Genomic DNA, 20,638 nt, shown 5'->3' with positions numbered 1-20,638 from the left:
ACTCCGTAGATTGAAAGTACAAAGTGCTTAGAAAGGTCTGGTTAAATGGGTTCAGTCGACATGAGTTTTATTGTTTGGGAGCAAAAACTCGGTACGGCAAAGTCAAATATTTTTCAATCTTATATTAGTCTTGGGAGAGTCTACCTGATCTCCGATTAGAAGTAAAACAGCTTCACCAGGGTTGTGCTTAATCCATCAAGTTCAAAGTGATTTTAACAGAACTTTATTTATTGTGTGAGATAAACATGAGACTAATACCTCATGTTCCTTTGAAGCTGCCAGTCTGAAGTGTTCAGATCTTATCAGGCCACACCTCAAACTGCCAGCTTTATCAAATTTATATGTACCAACTGATTCAAATCAATAGTATTTATTGTCAACCTAAGGCTTTATAAAACTTTTAAATGAATAGATACATTTTATTCTGTACACATGCCTGAGTAGGGGAGACATGCCCAGACTGACAAGGATCTCATTCACCCTCACATGGATTAATTATGTGAAAACTTACTTTATAATAATCATTATGTAACATTAAGATTAGGTCTGTTGAAAATAATTAATTGTGTATGCAACAATCTAGCTTTAGGCTGTTCAAATTTGTTCATCCATTTTCACCTATCTATTCCCATCTTTTACATCTCTCTTTGTCACTCTGAAAGAATCCACTACTTGTTTGTACAAATTTGCTATTACAGCTATTTTAGCTGTGATTTGTGCAAGGCCTGACATGACCCAATGACTGTTTTCTTCAAATTTGAGAAACAAAAAAAGCAAAAGAGTCCAGGTTGCAGATAAAATATTTGTGATGTTATGCAAGAGTTTTGGTAAGAATAACTATACCTGCCCCTCCAACATTCCCGGACTTTGACATCAGTACCTGAAACTTCGCGACAGCACTAAGTAGGACTTTCCCTGCAGGCATACAAAACCTATACCAGCCTCTATGTACTTTCTCTATGGGCGTCACATTTCAGAAAGGTGACGAGCGAGAGAAAGAATTAATAACTTTTTAAAGGAAGCAGCAAGTAGAGTCACGCTTGTGGGCAGACTAATGCGACTTTGTGCTGCTGGAATGCGGCACAAAGTCATTACCGATCAAAACACAAGACTGCGATTTATGGCTGAGTGTGAGGCAGAAGGGACAGTGTAATCTATAAAAGACCAAGAAAGGGAGGGGAAAAAATACTACTTAGAATGTTTTCCATAGTACCTGTCTGACTCTCTTTATTGCTAATTTATAACCAAGTATAAATTGCAAGAGGCACTCCACAGTTTTTCTTCGACTATATATTTGACCCAAAGTGCACTAAGACAAGTAATATAAAAAGGCAGAATTCATGATTCACTCCCAAATCTAAAGCCTAATTCTATGCTTTCTCCTTTCTTTTGTGGTCCATGTAAATCCTTTATTATGCCAATAGAATAATTGGTTGACTAATTAAAATTTAGGTAGACTAAAATGCCTTTGACTGACAAATGAGTGAAGACTTGCAGCCCTAGTTTGAAAAAAGAAAAAATATAGCTTGGAAGTGTTTTACCTAAATTTACTACCTTACCTCTTCTAATGTTTTTTCTTTTTGAGATTGCAAAATGTGTTTCATGCCCTCTGATTTGGTAGAAAATTATCATGAATTAGTTCATCAAAGTATAGACATGGTGGAGACCAAATGTCAGGTGTATGTGTTGTGTGAATAGCAGGTGTCCTACCTCTCCAAAAGCTCCTCGTCCAATCACCTTCAGGATCTCAAAGTCCTCTTTGTGCAGCCGCATCTGCTTCACTTTGGACGTGAACGGTTTGGCTGTAAAGAGAAAGACAACATGTTAGACCATATATAATCTATCATGTAGCACAGGACTGGAGAGAAGGTACTGAGCAGCATCCATATAATAAAACGACTAATAGAAATCACACAAACAAAATATTTTATACTTATTCTCATTATATCACAATTATAAAATGTAACAGTTGAGTGGCACTAAACACAGCAACTACCACCTTCTTGATATTTCAAGTACTAAACTATGTTTTGCCTCTTGTATGTGGCTATCTTATTACATGGACTCACAGGGATACATTATTTAAATTTGGTGAAAGCGGTCAGCACAGTTTAGGCACCACTTCAACCTAGACAATAGGAAATGACAGCTTATACAATTCATCTATACTGGGGCAAGACAGATATAGCTCAAATACATGGGAGTGGGGGGTGGGGGAAGGGGGGATGGTACAGGCCCTTTCAAGATAAAATTGTAAAAAATACATAAATAAAATTTTTACAAAAAAAAAAAAGGAAGTCGATTTCAACTGGTTTGAATATATGTGTAATAGAAACCCAAACAAAAGGCAAAAACACTAAATTATCCTATGCTGTCTGCATATGTACTATCCACCTTTTTCTAATTTTAAGCCTCTGTAACTTGTGTAAAATTCATAACGTGAATGCCCCCAGTCGTATCATGCTCCCACTGACCACCTGCGCCCGAGATCACATGACACCGGACGCAGCCATGTTGGATGATAAAGCTGACTATTGTTATGACTGGTCTCATGGTTCTTGGCTGATAAAAAAGGGCTTGGGTCACGATGTGCACTCATAAAGCTCAATAGATTTCATCAGCAGCACTTCCCTCATTTGTGGAGAGCTATTCAAGCACTTCCTGGTTTACATGATCGCAGCATGCCATTGGTTAAAGGTTTGCCAAGGTCAGCCTATTGGTAACTGATGTGCTTTAAGGCTCTGATAAGACTTAGTATCGTGATCTGTGTGAGCAGAGAGCAAGAAAGAATGATTTGTAAGAGCTATATGGTTTTGGAAAAATGTCTAATTCAAATCTGTCGGGTAAGTGTCTGCCTGCTTACCTGTTCTAACTTTTAGAACATTTTACTAATAACCAAATTAACTTTTAATACAAATTTTGTATTTTATGTGTGGTGGCATTTTACATCTTGCCATAGGAACTGCAGTTGGAAACTATAGCCAACACTGGCGCATTTACAGAAATGTTGATTAATGTGCATTGTCCCTATTCAAATAAACTAATAATAAATAAGTATCACAACTGAAAACACTTGTCCGAGAGCTTGTTAACAAGTCTCTTCTTTTTGTTTTTTTACTTCTTAAAAATAATGGTAGAACTAACTCATAATCTCAATATTGATTAAAATGTATGCAATTGCTCATTTCTGTGATTAACACACTGTATACATAACTGCTAATTAATACAAAAAATGATTTGTTTACATTGTGCCATAGTTGGCTCTTGCTGCAATCACGCAACAACTTAATTTCACTAGGAACAAATTAGAGTCTGTTCATTTCATATACCACTTATATACAGCTATTATAGTCCAGTTATCATTAGGAAGTAGAATATTGCAGGCCCAATGATTGACACAGTGTAAGGTGACCTATATTAGATCCATATAACATATTTGGCTACTACGTTGAGTCAGTCTTTGCCAAACACGTCTGGGTTTGTGGGAGCTGACCACCTGCCAGGCTAACGCTAAGCTTGTGTGAAATCCCACTTTGGCCCAGCATCATGTAAAACCTTCTCTCAGCCAGGGTTTTATAGTCTAGAGTGAAAAGGGGAGAAAGGGAATGAGGTAGAGACATGTGCCAATCACAGCACCAAGTGTCCATCATGTTCACTGTCTACCGCCATGACATAAAAAAAAAACAAAAAAAAACACAAACCACCCCAGTCATCTTTCAAGGGAGATACACAACACATCATACACAACACATAAACATTTTTCAATGTAATGTCTGTTGCACAATGATGTATTGCTTTAAAATAGAGATTCATTGTCAGATAGGTGTGTTATATTGATTTATGCAGCATCACCATAGAAACATAATACTATATGTATCATGAGTCACGTATTGTGCATTGAATCTTGATCTTCCGCCCCAGTTTATACAGTGCTGTAAATATCGAAATCTTCAACTCCACATTTAGACTCAAATTGCAGCTTGGCCTCCCATAAAATCCTCCTTATTAGATAACCTCACACACACATTGCAACAAAAAAAAAAAAAAAAAGAAGAAAAAAATCTATTCTTCAGAAAAATGCAAAGCCAAAAGCAGCACTGTGACCTGGGAAGACCCAAGCTTCATGATAGGAAAGATGCATGACAACCAGCAGCAGACCTCCAGTGTAAACACTTGGTTGACTGAGCAAATTTAATTTAATGCTCCACACTATAAAGATGTGATCCTCATGTCACTCCAACATGCTGAGCTAAGTCCTCAAAAGTGAGAACAACACGTCAACAGTATAAATTCTGTCGATCAAACTGTACTTCAAATCAACCCAGGTTTATGTGACAAACCACCATGCAGATGTAGCACTATTTGGATTGGAAGAGTGGACCTTTTAAACCCTGATGCCCTCCCCTTTTCAATGTACATTTACGTAAGCTGACACACAGAAAAATTACATTTATTGAATTCAGTCATGAGCTGTTGAAGTTAAAAATGTGAATTTATATCCCATTAAATAAGCGATAGGGCAGCACAAGATATTGTAAAATAAGAATGAAAATAAAACCATCAATGCTATACACAACTTAGTTTGACAGATATAACTAAAAAGTTTTTAACAAATTTATGAGCCAGTACATTTAAATTATTTGCAAGTGACAAATGGTAAAAAAAACCTATATAAATTAATTCCATGTCAGTTCAACGAGACATTTGATGCATTTTAATCTGTATTAAGTATAAACTATAAGAAGTGAGCATTTAAGTCATTTAAGTAGCATTTACGAACATTTTAAGACTAAAGACTAACCAACGCCTCCTCACCAGGCCAAACAAATCCATGTCATTTTAACAGGGTAATAAAAGCTGCGCCCTCGTCATTTGGATGTATTGACTTCCCATGTATTGACTTCCCATTCAAAAAAAAAAGGAACTAATTGGAGTCTGACTGTGAAATCCTGGCACTTGGCCACATGAGCTAATTAACAGATGTAACTAAGATAAATGCTAAATTAAATCCTACAAAACTAGTCTGTGTGGGTCTTGTTTCACTCACTACAGTTAGTTACCACCAAAATCCAACAGATAATACAATTTTAAAATACTCAAAAATATTAAGATTGTACTACTACTAGTAAAAAGCATCTTACGTGAAAAGGAAAAATAAGGTGAGCTAAGGGACCATTAACAAATGAATCGACTAAATGAGTACTATTGTATTGTACTAGATTATATTGTAAGAACAATAACTTGCCATATGCAGCACTATGGAGGACAAGAGTGAGTCTGAAGTCAGAGGGAGAAAACAGTGATTAGAGGCTGCGCTGAGTCAGGAGCAGCTAAACCCGGCAGCACACGAGATATGCCTTTCATGTGTGAGATGTCAGCCCACAACAAAGCACTCATACAAACACTACTGCTGCTGCTATGAGAAACATGAGAAACACCAGAAACTGGTCACACACTGGAAGGAGCTTTTATGAATGCGTTATAGAAGAAGTCTCTAGCTGCGGCGGATGAGACAGGTGCAAACTTTATGAATGAAGGAATAGTTGAACACACCAAGTTACATTTTTTGTGTAGGGTCTGCCACCTGCTTCTCTCCAGAGATGTTACAGCTTTGCCTGCAGTGTTCCTCTGTATGACATAAATCTCGTCTTGCGTTACATTCACTACTTGTGACGTAATTACTCAAAAAACCTGACCTGGCAGTGTCACCTTGAGCTTGACAAGTTTAAAGCCATACTATGAACAAGCAGGAGATGGACCCTCTACCGAAACCATTACATAGTGCACCTTGAACAATCAAAATGGACAACAAAGGACATGTGGCTTTAGCAAAGAAGTTATTAGCTGTAGAAAAGCAAACTTATACCATGTTATGAATGAAATACCATGTTATGAATGAAAATGCTTTAACAGAATAATAGTAAAAGTTTGTCTTTTCTTTTTTTTGTCTTTTTTTGTAAAAGTTTGTCTTTTTTTTGTCTTGTCTTGACAAATCAAATGAATCAAATATGTAAGTAATAGCTCAACTGTGTATTTTGTAAATGCAAAATATAATGATAACAGCTAACTGGTCATTGCACCTTTACAGTCATGTTATACCAAACAAGAAAGATTGTAACGCAACTTCGATTTTATTCTTTTCATTGAACTGCAACATAATAATCCTGCAAAAATCTCCAGTTAATCTTAGTGACATTTTTAAATGAATAGGAACGATCAAGCCCCATTCCACTGAAGTGCACAGTGGCCATTAATCTGTTGCGCTGTCTTGTAATTTATATGAAGAATGTGATTGTGCGCAGCCAAGTGTTTTGGAAACCTCTATCAGTTTGCAGTGTCAGGTCAACTTATAAAAGACTAAAAGAACTGCAGGTCCTTAAGCTCAACCAGGTTTACACAAGGATTAATGTGTGTGTTTTTCCAATGGCAGAGGTGGACGGCTACACTCGAAAAATACCTTACAGTTTGATCACAGATACACCTAAACATAGCAACAGTCACCAAGACAAGGTGCGCTAAGGAAGTCATAGGAGAGTTTTGCAATGGGCCGAGAGCTGTGTCCCTGTGATGACATAATATATAAAACCTGTAACAGTGTGAGACTGAGGACAGAGGAGCACAAAACCCTATAGTTTAACTTGAAGGGGAATATTTTAAATGGGTGGAGATTTTTAGATCTCTGTCAGCTTAAAGTCACAGTATGGTTTTTTGTTTTTTTTTTAAGTAAGTGAACGTTTTTTTAAGGTTGTTTTATTGCACTGAAAAATCTTGGGAAAAACATGAATCCTTACTCTCAGCATGCTTCTATGTCCACAAACCTGACTTAAACCCGATTATAATCTTCTACAATATGGCATAAAATTCACCATGGAGAGTGTTCTGAGCGATGGTTTTAACTTCCATGAAATCATGCACGTGACATGCCAGCTCCAGAAAGTTACCTACAGTTGCTTTAAATCAAAATTATATATTTTTATAGTGTAAAAATTTGAAATAATATTATTCAATTAGAGATGCTAAGATGGATAGCATTACAATTAATGACAGAGTGTAGACACAGAATTATCCAGTTCAACATTACATTGCATGTACCATTTTCCTTCTGTTCTTTAACTGTGCGGTGAAATACTGGAATTTCCCCACTGTGGGACTAATAAAAGGCATATCTTATTAGCAATTAACAACATTAGAAATGGTCTAACAGGGCAAGCCCAAGCCCTCTATTTGAAATTTCGACTGGGTAAATGTTGTATTGGAACAATTCAATGTCTAATCTTGCAGCTGGTGGTAGAGTGTAAAATAAATTCATGTTTGGAAAGTTCTGGGATGTAGTGAGACTGGAAAAACGCGTGTGACGCCAGCTAATCCACACAGCCGGACTGGTTTAGCCCAAAACCTAGAGTGAATGTCAGGCCTGTCTTGCTCCATACCGCCGAGTCAGAGGGAATCTGGGTAAGTCCAGGCAAGTGTGTTCACTTAGCAGCTCAAGCCACAAAATGATATGCTACAACCAAGACTTAGCCTGGTTTATAACATGCAGTGCTATGTTCTAAGGGTGTGTTCATGAGAATTCATCTGAATGGAACATTTCTAGTAAGTCCTTGTTACAAATTAAATCACTATATTAGCCAAAATAGCTCCCTGCAGACTGCAAAGAGGTCTGTGCAAGCCTCTGCCAAAAGACACACCCACAACTTCTGTCTAGCACTCACCTGACACATACAGTCTAATGCCTCTCCAAGTCCAACTGCAAGTGTGTGAAACCCAACCACGGAAATGTGAACACATCACACTTTATTTCAAGTAAAGAGATCAAGTTGTATAAATTTATGGTGGCAAGGATTGTCAGGTATTTAATAATTGGGAATGGATTTCCGAAGCCTTATCCACATGCAAAATTGCTCATCATTTCCTGTTTGCAAAGCTATGAAGGTACAATTTCAACAGTGCCTAGCTAGTTTACACTCAAAGTTATGGAGGCAAGAATCCATTATGGTGCACTTAACACTGGACATTTGGATATTGGGTATATGGATAACATTCGATATTTGACTAAATCTAAACCAAGCTGATGTGATGTGAATATGTCTATCATTTTTCTGTGTTCAAACAGTACTCTCAATAATGACAGCTTAGTCATAGTCATCACATTTTACTATACTCTCCAAGAAGCTCAAATGCAATAATATATTTACTCAAGCTGAGCAAATATGGAGGAAAAACTATTTTGAGAGGGCTGGACATGGCCAAAGTGGGAAAATGAACACCAAAAAAAACCAAACAGGCCAAAAGCAACATCCCTTAGTTCAACGGAGTTACAGTAAGTGTCCAACCCATATTCCTGATCCCAGTGCGGGACAGTCGGGGGGAGCCACATCTGGAAACTATAACCGGGATATTTTACAACCGCAGTGAGGTAACGGCTCAAAAATGCCGCTTGTGAGAGAAGAGAGCGACCGAGAACGAGGGAGACTTTCCAAGGGCTGACATGAAGAGGAAGAGAGGGTCGGGCGATGGGGTGATGGGGGGTGAGGGAGGAGCGAGCTGGGAATGGCCCCTGGTTGCCTCTGACCGTAGTGGGCTGATGCAGGAGAACTTATCACACCTCATAAGCAGGCTACAGTTTTCCTGTACTATGTAAACCCAGCCATAAAAAGAGCAAAATGAGCCTGACCCGATGTGACCCAAGGCCGAGTAGAATACAGACTGACTACTAAAATTGCTAATGCTAACATTAACACATTTACTCAGTTTGGACATTACGTATGGCCAGTTAGCACAATATTGTCTAAGCCTTGTAACTTGCTTAAAATATAGCCAGGAGCAACTATTTATGGCTAGCTAGAAGTAATTCCTTTCCAAATATTAGTAAACAATGTGCATTCCAGTTGACATTAAAAGTGGTCTACAGTCTTAAATGTGAAAAACAGAACACATTGATTTTAAACTGTCAGCATTCCTCACTTTCCTAGCATCCAAATTCTTTATTGTGATTAGTACATTATGTGGTTTCTGGTTAAATACAGAGATTAGATAAGGAAATTCAAGGCTGAGCTGAATAAATAATCCAAGGCTATCAAAAAAGCACGGTGTGACTTAATAACCCATCTAGCTTTTAAAAAGGGGAAGTTAGCTAGTGCCAGACGTGATTTCGAAAAACAGCCTTTAAAGCTATTGACTGCAAGTAGCACAAAAACATCCACTCAATTACCTCGATTACAGATGGAAACGCAGCCTGAGCACTTTATGTCACGGCCAGATGTGTTCCCCAGTCCAGTCTCAGCTTAACATCACGTTTGGGACCTCTAGATGAGACCCAGGGGCATGGACAGAAACCTCAACACACTTTTTGTCATGTCTGGTACATGTCTGTTCCCAGAAAGGTCAGGATATACCATTTAATTATTGATATTGATATTCGGTATGCTTCAAGGGTAAATGGGGATCCACTTTCATAGCTCTGTGGCATTAAATTGCATTAGGCGGTAGACTGCACATCAGTGGCACCAGGATTTCTACAGAACTGCCAGTCTGACATCCCCATCCCCCAGCTATCCTCCGCTAACCAACGAGCCAACGAGCTTTCCATCTACCACTGTTCCACTTTTACATTTTCCGCACAAAATATCATATTCCTAAGCATTGGTTTGTCTCCGGTTACCTACGAAGTAGTTTTAATTGGAAGAAAATGAAAAGTGTAATTTACTAACTGTAGCTAGCTATTAGCATTCATCAACACCATTGAAAGGCAAAGACAGGCCTCATATGAATGAGCAGTAAACAATTTCTGAGTTTCAGCTTCCTGTTTATAGGTGACATTTTGAGGACTTTTGACCATCCAAACATAATTTGATCATTTTAAAGTGTGCTAGTTTTTCATTCCTCTGAAACCCATGGATTCCTAAGAAATCCAGAACAAAAACCGTATGTGTGAAAGATTCAGGAGGTAGGAAAAATAGATCCACTCAAATATTGTGGCAGCAAGAATCCATTTGGGACACAATGTTAGAAATGTGCCTTGAAAGCAGGTTTGCATCAGCTAATGTCGTCTGCACAGGAAGTCATCAAGACGTTCAAAAAAAATAAATAATTTGACTCCTACATGTAGCAGCTTGGCCCATATGGCAAACAAGAGCATTTAAAGTATTCAGAGTCAACACTGAGGTCCGATAGCATCTACAGAGAGAATATGAAAGGAACTGCCTCAACACAGTTTGTGCACTGGTGGAGGGAAACACCAGGTGCTGTGAAAATAGGCCAGTGTTTATAGTAACGGAGTGATGATACTGATAGGAAGCCTGAGAAAAAGAATGGAGTTTCAACCATAGAACAGATAATGAAGAGATGTTAGATAGATGAATAAACATACAGTTTTGTCTTGAGAATTTGGCAACATTTTTAGGCATGGGAACAATGTACTATACTTAAATGAAAAGCATAATTTTGTATAATACTTCGCGGTGCTAAAAATTATTGGGTTAAATTTAAGATGGATGGATAAATAATAAATCGGCTTCATGATAACTTAATCCTAGGAATGCCTGTTTGTTTTGAAAGGGCAATTAAAAAAACATGTACAAGTAAGATCTTAAAGTTTATTGACTGCCATTTTTCATAAAAATGGCCATATAATAGTACAAGACAGCATGCTGTTTGAAGGTTAGTGAGTACTTTTCCTTCTTCATTTCCGATAAATGATCAATAGAATATGTTGTCTTTTTGCAAACAGCATGAATGAACCTGTCTAATATGATTAACCAACAGCAGATGCATTTCTTCCTCTGCTGTGTTGAAGCAGTCTTGGCTCCGTGTGTGGAAGGAGCTCTGGAGGTGGCCAGTAGAGAACAGACACAGACAGCTGGATGAGCCCTGAGTTTAGACACTGCCAGGAGAAACAACAACTCGGGAACAAATGAGTTTATGACAGTTCAGAGCTCCCGCAGGGGACACAGCGAGGGATCTCTATACAATAGTGAGGGCTGGAAAAACAACAGCCAACACCACAAACATGTAGCTGGCACCTTTGTCTAGAATCTAGACTAGTCTTAAAGCTCTAAATATCTAGACTCTAGATATTTAGAGCTTTAAGACTTGACTCCACAAAAGCTTTTTGTGGACATTTTTCCAGTTACTAAAGAACAATTGACACCCATTACAGTTGTGAATTGGTACTGAATGTGTCTGAATTGGCACTGATGTGTTGATATTTTTATTCATCAATGATTTGGCTATTGCAATAAGATTAAAGGCTTTCCTTTCCTTTTTGCTGTATGACATGGGGTGGCAACAGCAAATACAATTTGATGGAGGCACCATCTGAAATCAAGTTTATCAATACTTTTCTTATTAAAAAAAAAAAAAAAAAAACACTTAACAAGTCTATAGCCAGTCTACCCATTCTCCTTCATTATGGCCATCCCCAGACTCCCTCTTTTCCACAGCTGTCAGACAGTGTGTGAGACTGGAGATTCCTTTCCTATAAAGAGCTTGGGGAAAACCCTGAGAGGACAATTTGAAGCATACAGGGAGATGATAGGATCCCAAATGAATACCAGCCCCTTTTTAGGAATGTTACTATCCCACAGTGCAATAACTTTCCACTGAACACCACGCTATATCTTTTAAACTGCATGAATCTTATGTAAGATTAAGATTTTAGATTCCATTAACATGACGTATCTGTGTCCCCAGATACGACAGACATTTTGAAATCAAAGCTAGAGTGTTATAATGTTGTGTGTTGGTTCTCAAGACGATTATCCAATCAGAAAGCAGAATTAGCCTCAAATGAGTCTCTTGGGTTGCCAGTTTCAATACTGAATTCCAGTTGGTTTAACCCTAAAATTACCCTCTCTGATTTGAATCCTCAATACGTAAATTCCAGCATCTGCAGCCAGTAATCAGTAGTAATCAGTGCTAGTGCAGCCTCTGTAGCTCAGTGACAGAATTCTGAGCTTTAAAACAAGGCATGTCCTGTCCATATACTGAGATTGAGAAAAACTTGTGTCCTCTATATGCCTACACCCTTTTCTGGACTCTCCTCTGAAACATATTTTCCCCTTCGAATGTTAGTTAAGCACCGAAACTAAACTACAGGAGGGGCTAGTTGTTAATGCGCTATGGCCCTAAGTGACTGGTACAGCGCTGCACTGGCATTACACCATGTAAGGCTTTGAATTACACAGGGACCACCTCAACGTTAAACCGTATCAAAACATCCAGCAGGCATTCATAAAATCCTAACAGGAAAACTGGGTGAATGTTATGAGATAATACTTGTTGTCTCCCTCTCTTTTTTGGGTGGGGGAAGAGAGGCTGGGGGGCAGGTAATAGGAGCAGGAATGTGTCGGGACTACAAGGTGATACGGGTGAGAAAGCGGAAGAGCAGTGTAAGACAGAGATGACAGACAAGGAACGGAGGGGAAAACAGGAAAAGAGTGAGGACTTAAAAGCTACACATAAAGCTGTTTGGGCATAAAGCCATAACTGAACTTCTGTCTTTGTCAGTATTAACATGGACTGGTATCATCGTGGTAACTCTGACACATTGACAAAAAAAAACAAAACAAAACAAAAAAAACTAAACAAAAGTAGACTTGTCTATAGAACTTGGGACTGAAAATCAAAAACATATTGGCAAGAAGTAGAGGAAAAATCCAATAAACTGCACTGCAGGGTTACTACTGGTAAATGCATTTTGCAGTAGGGTTAGAATTCTTTTGAATGAAAGCAAATGAATATTCTGAGGTGTGACATCATAATCCCAAACTCTATAGGAATAATTAAATCACTATTTGTATAGTGCTTTCATAACAGCAACAACTGAACTGAAGTGCTTTCAAGTACCCATTAAAATGACACAATTAAAATAATCCCTGATCATTTCTGAATATTTGACATCTAATTCTTGCAAGGCAGCGCCTACTTTAAAACAACAGTTACATGGCATTATTATCAACTGATTGTCATCTTTTCTCATCTCATGAAATTTTGCTTTTTATTTTGCTCTCCTCAACTTTCCTTCACAAATTTGTGTACTAGAACTATACTATACTATATATACTTTACTTTTATGTAAAATCCCAAGTGACAAGCCACACCCCTCCCCCACCGCAAACATTCACAGCTCTGTTTACTTCACAATAAGATGGGCCTTCTGTGTTCTACTCCCTTTGGCCATGTGTGTCATGGTGAAAGTAACCCAAGATCCCCTTCTCTCTGGAAACCTGCCCGACTGGTGCACTACAGCCTGGGCCAACAGCAATGATCTAAAGCCAATGACACCCAGAAAGAGAGGGATGTGTTTTTATAATAAACTTCCATTTATGCTGATAATTTACATTGTACAATTTGATGAAGATGTCAATGCTTTCAGCTACATTATGGGCAGAAATAAGGATTCCTGTGTCAACTATAGTATGTTACAGGAAAGATTCATGAGAGAATAACAAGAAGAAATGTTGAAGCTTGATTATCCCAAAATATTTATTCAACCAATAGGCATTTTTGCATGCCAGAATATTGTGATTTCATCAAAAGCTCACTCATATGGGTTAACTGCATGTCAATACTACAGTTCTATTTTGACATTTCCATTTCAAGTGGTGGTATTTCAGCGTAAAAGAATAATAATCGGGTTGCGAGGTTAAGTAACATTTAAATCTAGAGAAAAAAAAACAACAACCAAAAAACACAAAATTACCACTTTCTGTTCTCAAAATAAATGGAGCGAACTCAACGTGCTGCGCTAAATATGCACAGATGTTACAGTGCAGCAGCCGTACGTACATCTGACTTTCAAGGCCACGGAACAACACTAGCCTAACTACTAATGATAAAGTGCCGGAGAAAGGTGTCAGTGCCGAGACTTGTAAGCAAAAGCATTTTGAAAATATGCATCTGGCAACAGCTGGGCATGTCAGGGCAGGCTGATCTGAAGGAAGGCAGCATGTGACCACTACAAAAAAAATGTGCTGTTAAATAAAGCCTACATTTTATAAGTTGAAAACATTTCCTTTGGCCCTATGACTTGCAAATATTTACACATGCAAAAATAATTGAGTGTAGGACAAGGCAAAATGAAAAAATATCACAGATTCTTTCCTCATACTGATTAATTTCTGATGATATAATTTTGTCTTATTTAAAAACAACTGGACTGATTACATTTTGTTTAATTGCACAGTCCTAATTCAAAGGAGTTGTAGTTATAAAACCCATCAACAGAATTGCAATGGTAGTCGTAGAATGTAATGCATAGCACAGGATGGCTACTTTACTTCTACCGTTCAATCTAAAGTAATTATCTCCTCCCAAATATAATACTATAAAAAATTACGTTTATAATAAAGTTATCTTTGCAGCAAACAGGTTTGTTTATATGCTGTAGAAATCACAAGGACATTTGCAAAAGGCACTATTAGTTCAGTTAAGTAAAATGAAGCATGCCATGGCTTGAATGCATTTTTTTGTTTTTACATCATTCAGCAGTTCATCAATATTCAGTGTACAACTGTAGTAATAGGGGTGGGACGAAACAATTCCCACAGGACAAGAACAAAATAAGATTTTGATATCATTTATAATCAATCAATTGTGCTGCTTTGTTCACAATTTTGGCCTCACATTTTTTATTTATGTATTTTTGTTGTCATTGTAACATGTTTTTTTGGAACTACAGCTTGTCAAGAGATGAGACTTAAAGATTAACCTTTTTTCATCCAAGGCACAAAAAAAAACAAAAAAAATTACACAAGATCATTTAACATGTCTGCACAATTTTGTCCCATGTCTATATATTAAAGAAGCCCCCCCACTGTGAGGTAAGCCACCAGATATGGAAAACATGAGGCTTATCCATCATAGACTTGAATGAGCGGAGAGGCACGGTAAGGCTGAGGCAGGAGCAGACAGTGTGACCTCAGTGATAAGCAGATTGAGTGAGCGTGGGCCGCTGTCTCTTGTTGTGACGAGGACTCACACTTCTGAGCACTGATAAACCATCGGCTGTACTGTGTCTGAGTCTGTGTCATGCGATTTAGAGAAGAGACTCTAACCAGGAAGCTGACTCTGCACCTGTGGAAACCTGGATATATCAATATTAATTAACAATTGTGATTATAGATGACATCAGAGAAAGAGGATAATCAAAAACTGATAATGTGTTGGAGATATACAAAATTAGAATAGAACTATTAAAAATGGTCACATGAAGCGAAATTCATACGTCTTAGTTCTTATTCTATAGTTCTTGTTTTTTTGTAGCACTCTGAGATTCTATGGAATGAAGAGTATAAATAAAATTATTATTATTGATAATATTATTTTAATAATTGATTTGTGTCAGCTGTAACAATATACATCAGGATACAATTTCAGGAGCAAAATATAATAAATTGGATTTCTACAGTTTTTTTGGACACTCAAACACACATACAGTGCATTATTCTTTCTCTCCACACATCATGGTGGCAAGCTACTATTGTAGCAACTGCCCTGGGGCAGACTGATGGAAAATGTAATATAAATGTAAATCAATACCCCAAAATTTGATTAATTGCATTTAAAAATTCAAACTAGGACTTTAACTCACACATCCCCACCACAGGATTGATTGCAAACTATAACCAAACATGGTACAAGGTGCATCAATCATCAAAAAAAAAAAATCCTTTTAATGGTTATCAATTAATGTCAGGCCTTCCCCCTTGCCAGTGTTCCTTTCACAAATATACAACGATGAATAAGTGTCTTTATTTTCTAAAAAGGGCTTCAGCTCAGTATCATCATGACATTAGCCAAAGGGTCCAAGTTTTATTTGTTGTGTTTTCTTTGCATATATTAGCCACAAATCAGTTTTTTGGCTGAGCAAGGGAATCTATCAAAATAGAAAATGCTCATTTGGATATTAGCTTATCGGAGTGTTCAGAGGGAAGAACAATAATACAGGATTCAGGAAACAGACGTGTGCCCAACAATGCAATTAAGAGTAAGCATCTCACAGCAGCAAAAAATAATCCACAGTATATGGGACACTGCTAATGACTCATATCCATGTTAAAGGTGCTTGAGAGAAAAAGAAAATAGAGAAATAGCAGATCCCAGGTTCAGCATCTCATGTAGGAGAAGTCTTTTGGATTATAAAAGGATTATTTATTATTATCTGGAGGGCGATTTATTTATCAAATCTTAATGAGTGTGTTATCACAATACTATTTCAAACACAATTTTGATACTAATAACTCTAAAAACTCTCAATATTCAGTACTGATTTTGACATCACAATGGTCAATATTATTTTTTAGACAATAGAGTAGAATTGAATAGAATTTCCAACTCAAAATTATCGTAGTTTCTTTAATACTGCCATATGGAAATACTACTGATATAAATCCAGACAGTTTTTACACTATTCAGAAAAGGTCCAATTCTGTCTTATATTTTTCAGTGTTGATATTGTTCAAACAATTATCTATTTTCTATACTAGTTTTAGTGCCGATGAGTATTTGGGTACTGAAGAAGCGAGCCAGCCACTATACAATTAGGCCAGTCACGATAATTACTATATCAACTTATCGTTTTATGTATATTAGATGGAATGATCATTTTAGGGATCAATATTTATCGTGGGTACTATTTCTTTGTACTAGTGAGAAACTTTTTGTTATTTTTACTGTTCTACAATTAGATTTGAACTTTAAAAGGATTGAATAAATAACTTCTGTGACTCATTACACATACAAAACTAACAACTAAAGTGTTTCATTCTGCTGTTTTTTTTATTACCGTTTTGGATTTTTTTATTTTTTTTTTATTTAGTTCTATTTTAGGGTTATGTCTCAATCACATAATTTAGTTTCAATGTTATTGTTTATCGTCTATCTTTTCATGTAATATATATCGTACTGTACAGTGTGACAGGCCTATATACAATCAACTGCGAATTTATACACACAATTCAGTTTTGTATAATGAAAAAAGCAAGTGAACCATCAAACAAGTTCTTAAGTTGTGGAATAAATTAGTGGTTACTGTTTACATATTTCAAGTATTCTATGTATGGGAATCAAGAAGTCCTTTGCAGTTCCTATGGGAAAAGTCTTGGCACGCTGCATTTCTGTTTACTTAAATGGCCATTACTGCGCAATCTTGAACACAACTTTTAACCTACTCTAAAACATACTGAACAGGAGCAATCACAACATTCCTCTGAATATTTAGAGAAAGTAATTAGAAAAGTATGTCAGCTATTGCTTTTACTGCATGTTATTTGGAAACAATGAGGCAGCTGTCTATTTATAGAAGTGGCAAAGGCACAATTCACTAGGAAACAATTGAGATGCCAATGGGAATGACCACTGGATTGCCCCAAAAATGTCTCACGGGACAACATAAAAGATATAATTTATCACCAGCGATGCATTAAAACAACTTGGTGAAATGTCAAAGGGAAGCTGTGTATTTGTTACAGCCAACCGTTGACATACTCAATAGGCTCTGATATTACTTCCATGTGGTTGTGTAGATATTGTTGGAAATTCATCATTAACAGTGTTTGATGGCTGCTAGTGCTATACTTTTGAGGCTATATACAGAATTCGAAAGTCTGGATCAAACGTCAACAGAGAACGTTATTACCAAAGTCTGCCAAGTTTGTGTACAATTGTGCAAATTGTGAGGGATGCATTAGTCAAAATAATGCAGAAAAATGAAAATGCTGTGAAGTATGAGGCCAAGCCCTGTTTTATATCAGGTTATTACTTGGAAGCTGTAAACTGTTCTCTCTACAAACAAGTCACAAGATAACTGCATCACATATGATTGATGACATACTAAAGCATGTACAAGGCCATACGTAAAATAAAAAATAATAATAATAAAAAAAACATTGAACATGACTGAACATATTAAAGGTTTATATATAGCTCAGGTCACCCTCAAATAGGTCTGACTAAGCATTCATCCATGCTAGCTTCAGATGTCTGCACAGCTAAGCTAATACCATTGCTGATGCTCATCTTTTTGAGTGTTTCCAATTGAAGGCAAGCTCACACATTTACTCTGTTATAAGATTTGGAAAACAGACAAATCAATGCTGAATCATGGATGCATGAATGACTTTAAGGTCAGAAGGATCTACATTCTTTGGTTCAGTTGGTCAACACTCTTTGGGAAAGGGACTGCATAAAAGTAATTGTACTGAAAGATATTTTAACACTTTGAAGGCAACACCTTAAGACCAATATCACAGATTTAAAGATTTTGGCTTACATGTGACAAGCATTTAGAGGGCATGAACTCTGCAAGATGGACAGAAAATTAATTGTATTGTCCGTAATACAAAGAATTGATTTGAATTTTACAAGTTTTAATGAAAACTATGAAAACTACTTTTTTCACAAGCTTGCAGTCCTTATGGCAATTATCGATGCTAGCCAATGTCCTATTCAACTACTCAGCATTAATCAGAACTGCAGACTTGAATGTGAGTGAACAAACAGAACGACACTTGAGCAAATATTTTCAACTGCAGTGGTTTATGAGTGTGAACATAAGACGCTTCTTTGCTGGCAAGTTTATTCCATGTGAAGAAAGCAACAGAATTGGCATTATTAGAAAGATGCCAGTACAAACTTCACCAGTGCATTGCAGTCAGAGCACAGCTCTAGTGTGGACGTGTTGACAGCTCATTAGGAGTCCAGACTGTCTCGTCACATAGAGGGGAGTGTGCTTGCATAACAAAACACTGCACCAGTAAATGTTGTAGCTAAGCAGCTATCAGCCGCTGGAGCGCAGGCCTTATTTGGCTTGGACAAATTCGAGGGGCACAGACCTGTCCTTGTTACTTGGTATGATGTGTCTTTATAAGTACCACAGCACTGGGATTGTGTTTGCATTCCAGCGCAGATCTTCCCTACTAAAGGCTCTGATCCACTGTAACATGCAAGAGCGCGCACGCTATAAAGTAAAATGCCCAAACATCTCTCGCTCTGGTTTATGCCCTGCACAGCTGCGCTTGCTGTCACTAGGCAGAGTGGTACAGCAGCATTCGGAGAGCTGCAGGGGAGGGAGGGAGGGAGGGAGGGAGGAGAGGAAGAGGAGGAAGAGAGGCAGACAGACTAGGCTAGGACAGAGCAAAAGGGCAAGACAATAAGGACAAAATGAGAGAGAACAAGAGATCTGCTGCAGTGCAGAGTCAATCACTGACCATCAAAGTGTACAGAGGCACACAAGCACAGCCTAGTCCAAATATGTGGTCTTCAAACGGAGTGTAGACTAGGGTTGTCAAAAGTATTGAAAATCAGATACTAAATCAATACCGAAATTAGTATCTACAGTAGTACTTAAAAAGTCACATTCACAGGACAGAAACGAAACTTTCCAGAACAGCCTTAGAATGATCTTGAGCTCTATCAGAACAAGTATAAGACCACACAGACTAGCATACGCCCAAGGACCACTAGGGAACCTAACTGGATGACTAAGGGATTACACAGATATAAATCGCATGGTAATATAAAAGAAAGTACTATGATTTGTTGAAAATTACATTCTATTGTCTAAATAAAGAGTTTTAAATTATCATTGGTATCAAGTGTCAAGTGTATTCCTTAGTATCAAAATCAAGTGTGAAAATTGAATATCATCACAACACTACTGTAGACCACTTTATACTATTTTTTCTGTCCGCAAGATCCTCCGTTGGTCTAGGTTTTCAAGCTAAAAGCATTGAGCCAACACCACTTGATGTTGCTTTTCCTTGTCTCATAAATAAATATTGGATTAATTCAACAAGCGGGCATGACATAACGTTATGCCAAAGTGCAAATCAGTGCACACGAGAAAAGAATATTATGCTACATTTCATTCAGACTTAAATGTTTATTTACATTTAATAGTGAATTGTTACCACACCATTGTGACATAATAAAGCTACACAAGTCATTGGCTGCGGTTACATGCACACTCAAAATCTGGTCATTATCTGACTATTGACTACTGATTGATAAGTAAACGGCAAAATCATCTCAATTGTTTCTGATCATGGCCCTTTTGATTACTCACATCAGTTCAGATTTTGCTGTTTGCATGTCACTTAAATAAGATTAAAGGTCCAGATTTGAGATTATAATCAGATTACAGTGTGCACGTAAACAGTAATTGACAGAAGTGGATCTTACACACCAGGGCGGGGAGCTCTGTTGGATAAAGAGCCAAAAGCAGCTGCTCCTCTCGATCTCCATCATTGCACCTCAGCCCCAGATTCCACAGGCCACCCAGCAGAGGAACTGTGGTCTGAGTCAGCGCTTTCACACACACAGCTGAGCCCCTGTGCTGTGGAGAGGGGAGGCTCCAGCTACGGCAGGCGAACATGGACAAAAAGCCCCCCCACAATGTGGTTTGGCTACCTGCACTGTCTTTTCATGCAGTAACTCAATACGAGTTTCAAGAACAAGAGCATATGGTAAACACATAAGCTCCTTATTTTATTGCTCCAGTTTTAGCTCAATACAGTCACAGTCCTATTGTAAGTACTCCAAATTTGCAGTGCATGTCCAAGTCTACACTACTGGATTAGCAGGTTTTATGCAAAAGACCTTATGGAGACAAGATAGTTTGTTGTTTGCAGAGAAGAGG

The 20,638-nt window shown here is 37.6% G+C and overlaps 1 protein-coding gene across 5 annotated transcripts in view; it reads right to left on the bottom strand.

The window, feature by feature from the left end:
• Nucleotides 1-20,638, bottom strand: part of cdc42bpab (CDC42 binding protein kinase alpha (DMPK-like) b) — an 83,008-nt gene that overhangs the window by 52,976 nt on the left and 9,394 nt on the right. For all 5 annotated transcript variants that reach the window (XM_055232104.1, XM_055232106.1, XM_055232105.1 and 2 more), the window contains exon 3: nt 1,711-1,802. In XM_055232104.1, the coding sequence (XP_055088079.1) occupies nt 1,711-1,802 (92 nt within the window). The remainder of the gene's footprint in view (nt 1-1,710; nt 1,803-20,638) is intronic.

The sequence above is a fragment of the Periophthalmus magnuspinnatus genome, chromosome 24, assembly GCF_009829125.3.
Source record: "Periophthalmus magnuspinnatus isolate fPerMag1 chromosome 24, fPerMag1.2.pri, whole genome shotgun sequence".
NCBI lineage: Eukaryota > Metazoa > Chordata > Actinopteri > Gobiiformes > Gobiidae > Periophthalmus > Periophthalmus magnuspinnatus.
Note: the sequence above shows the minus strand (reverse complement) of the source record. Positions and strands in the feature narration are given on the sequence as shown.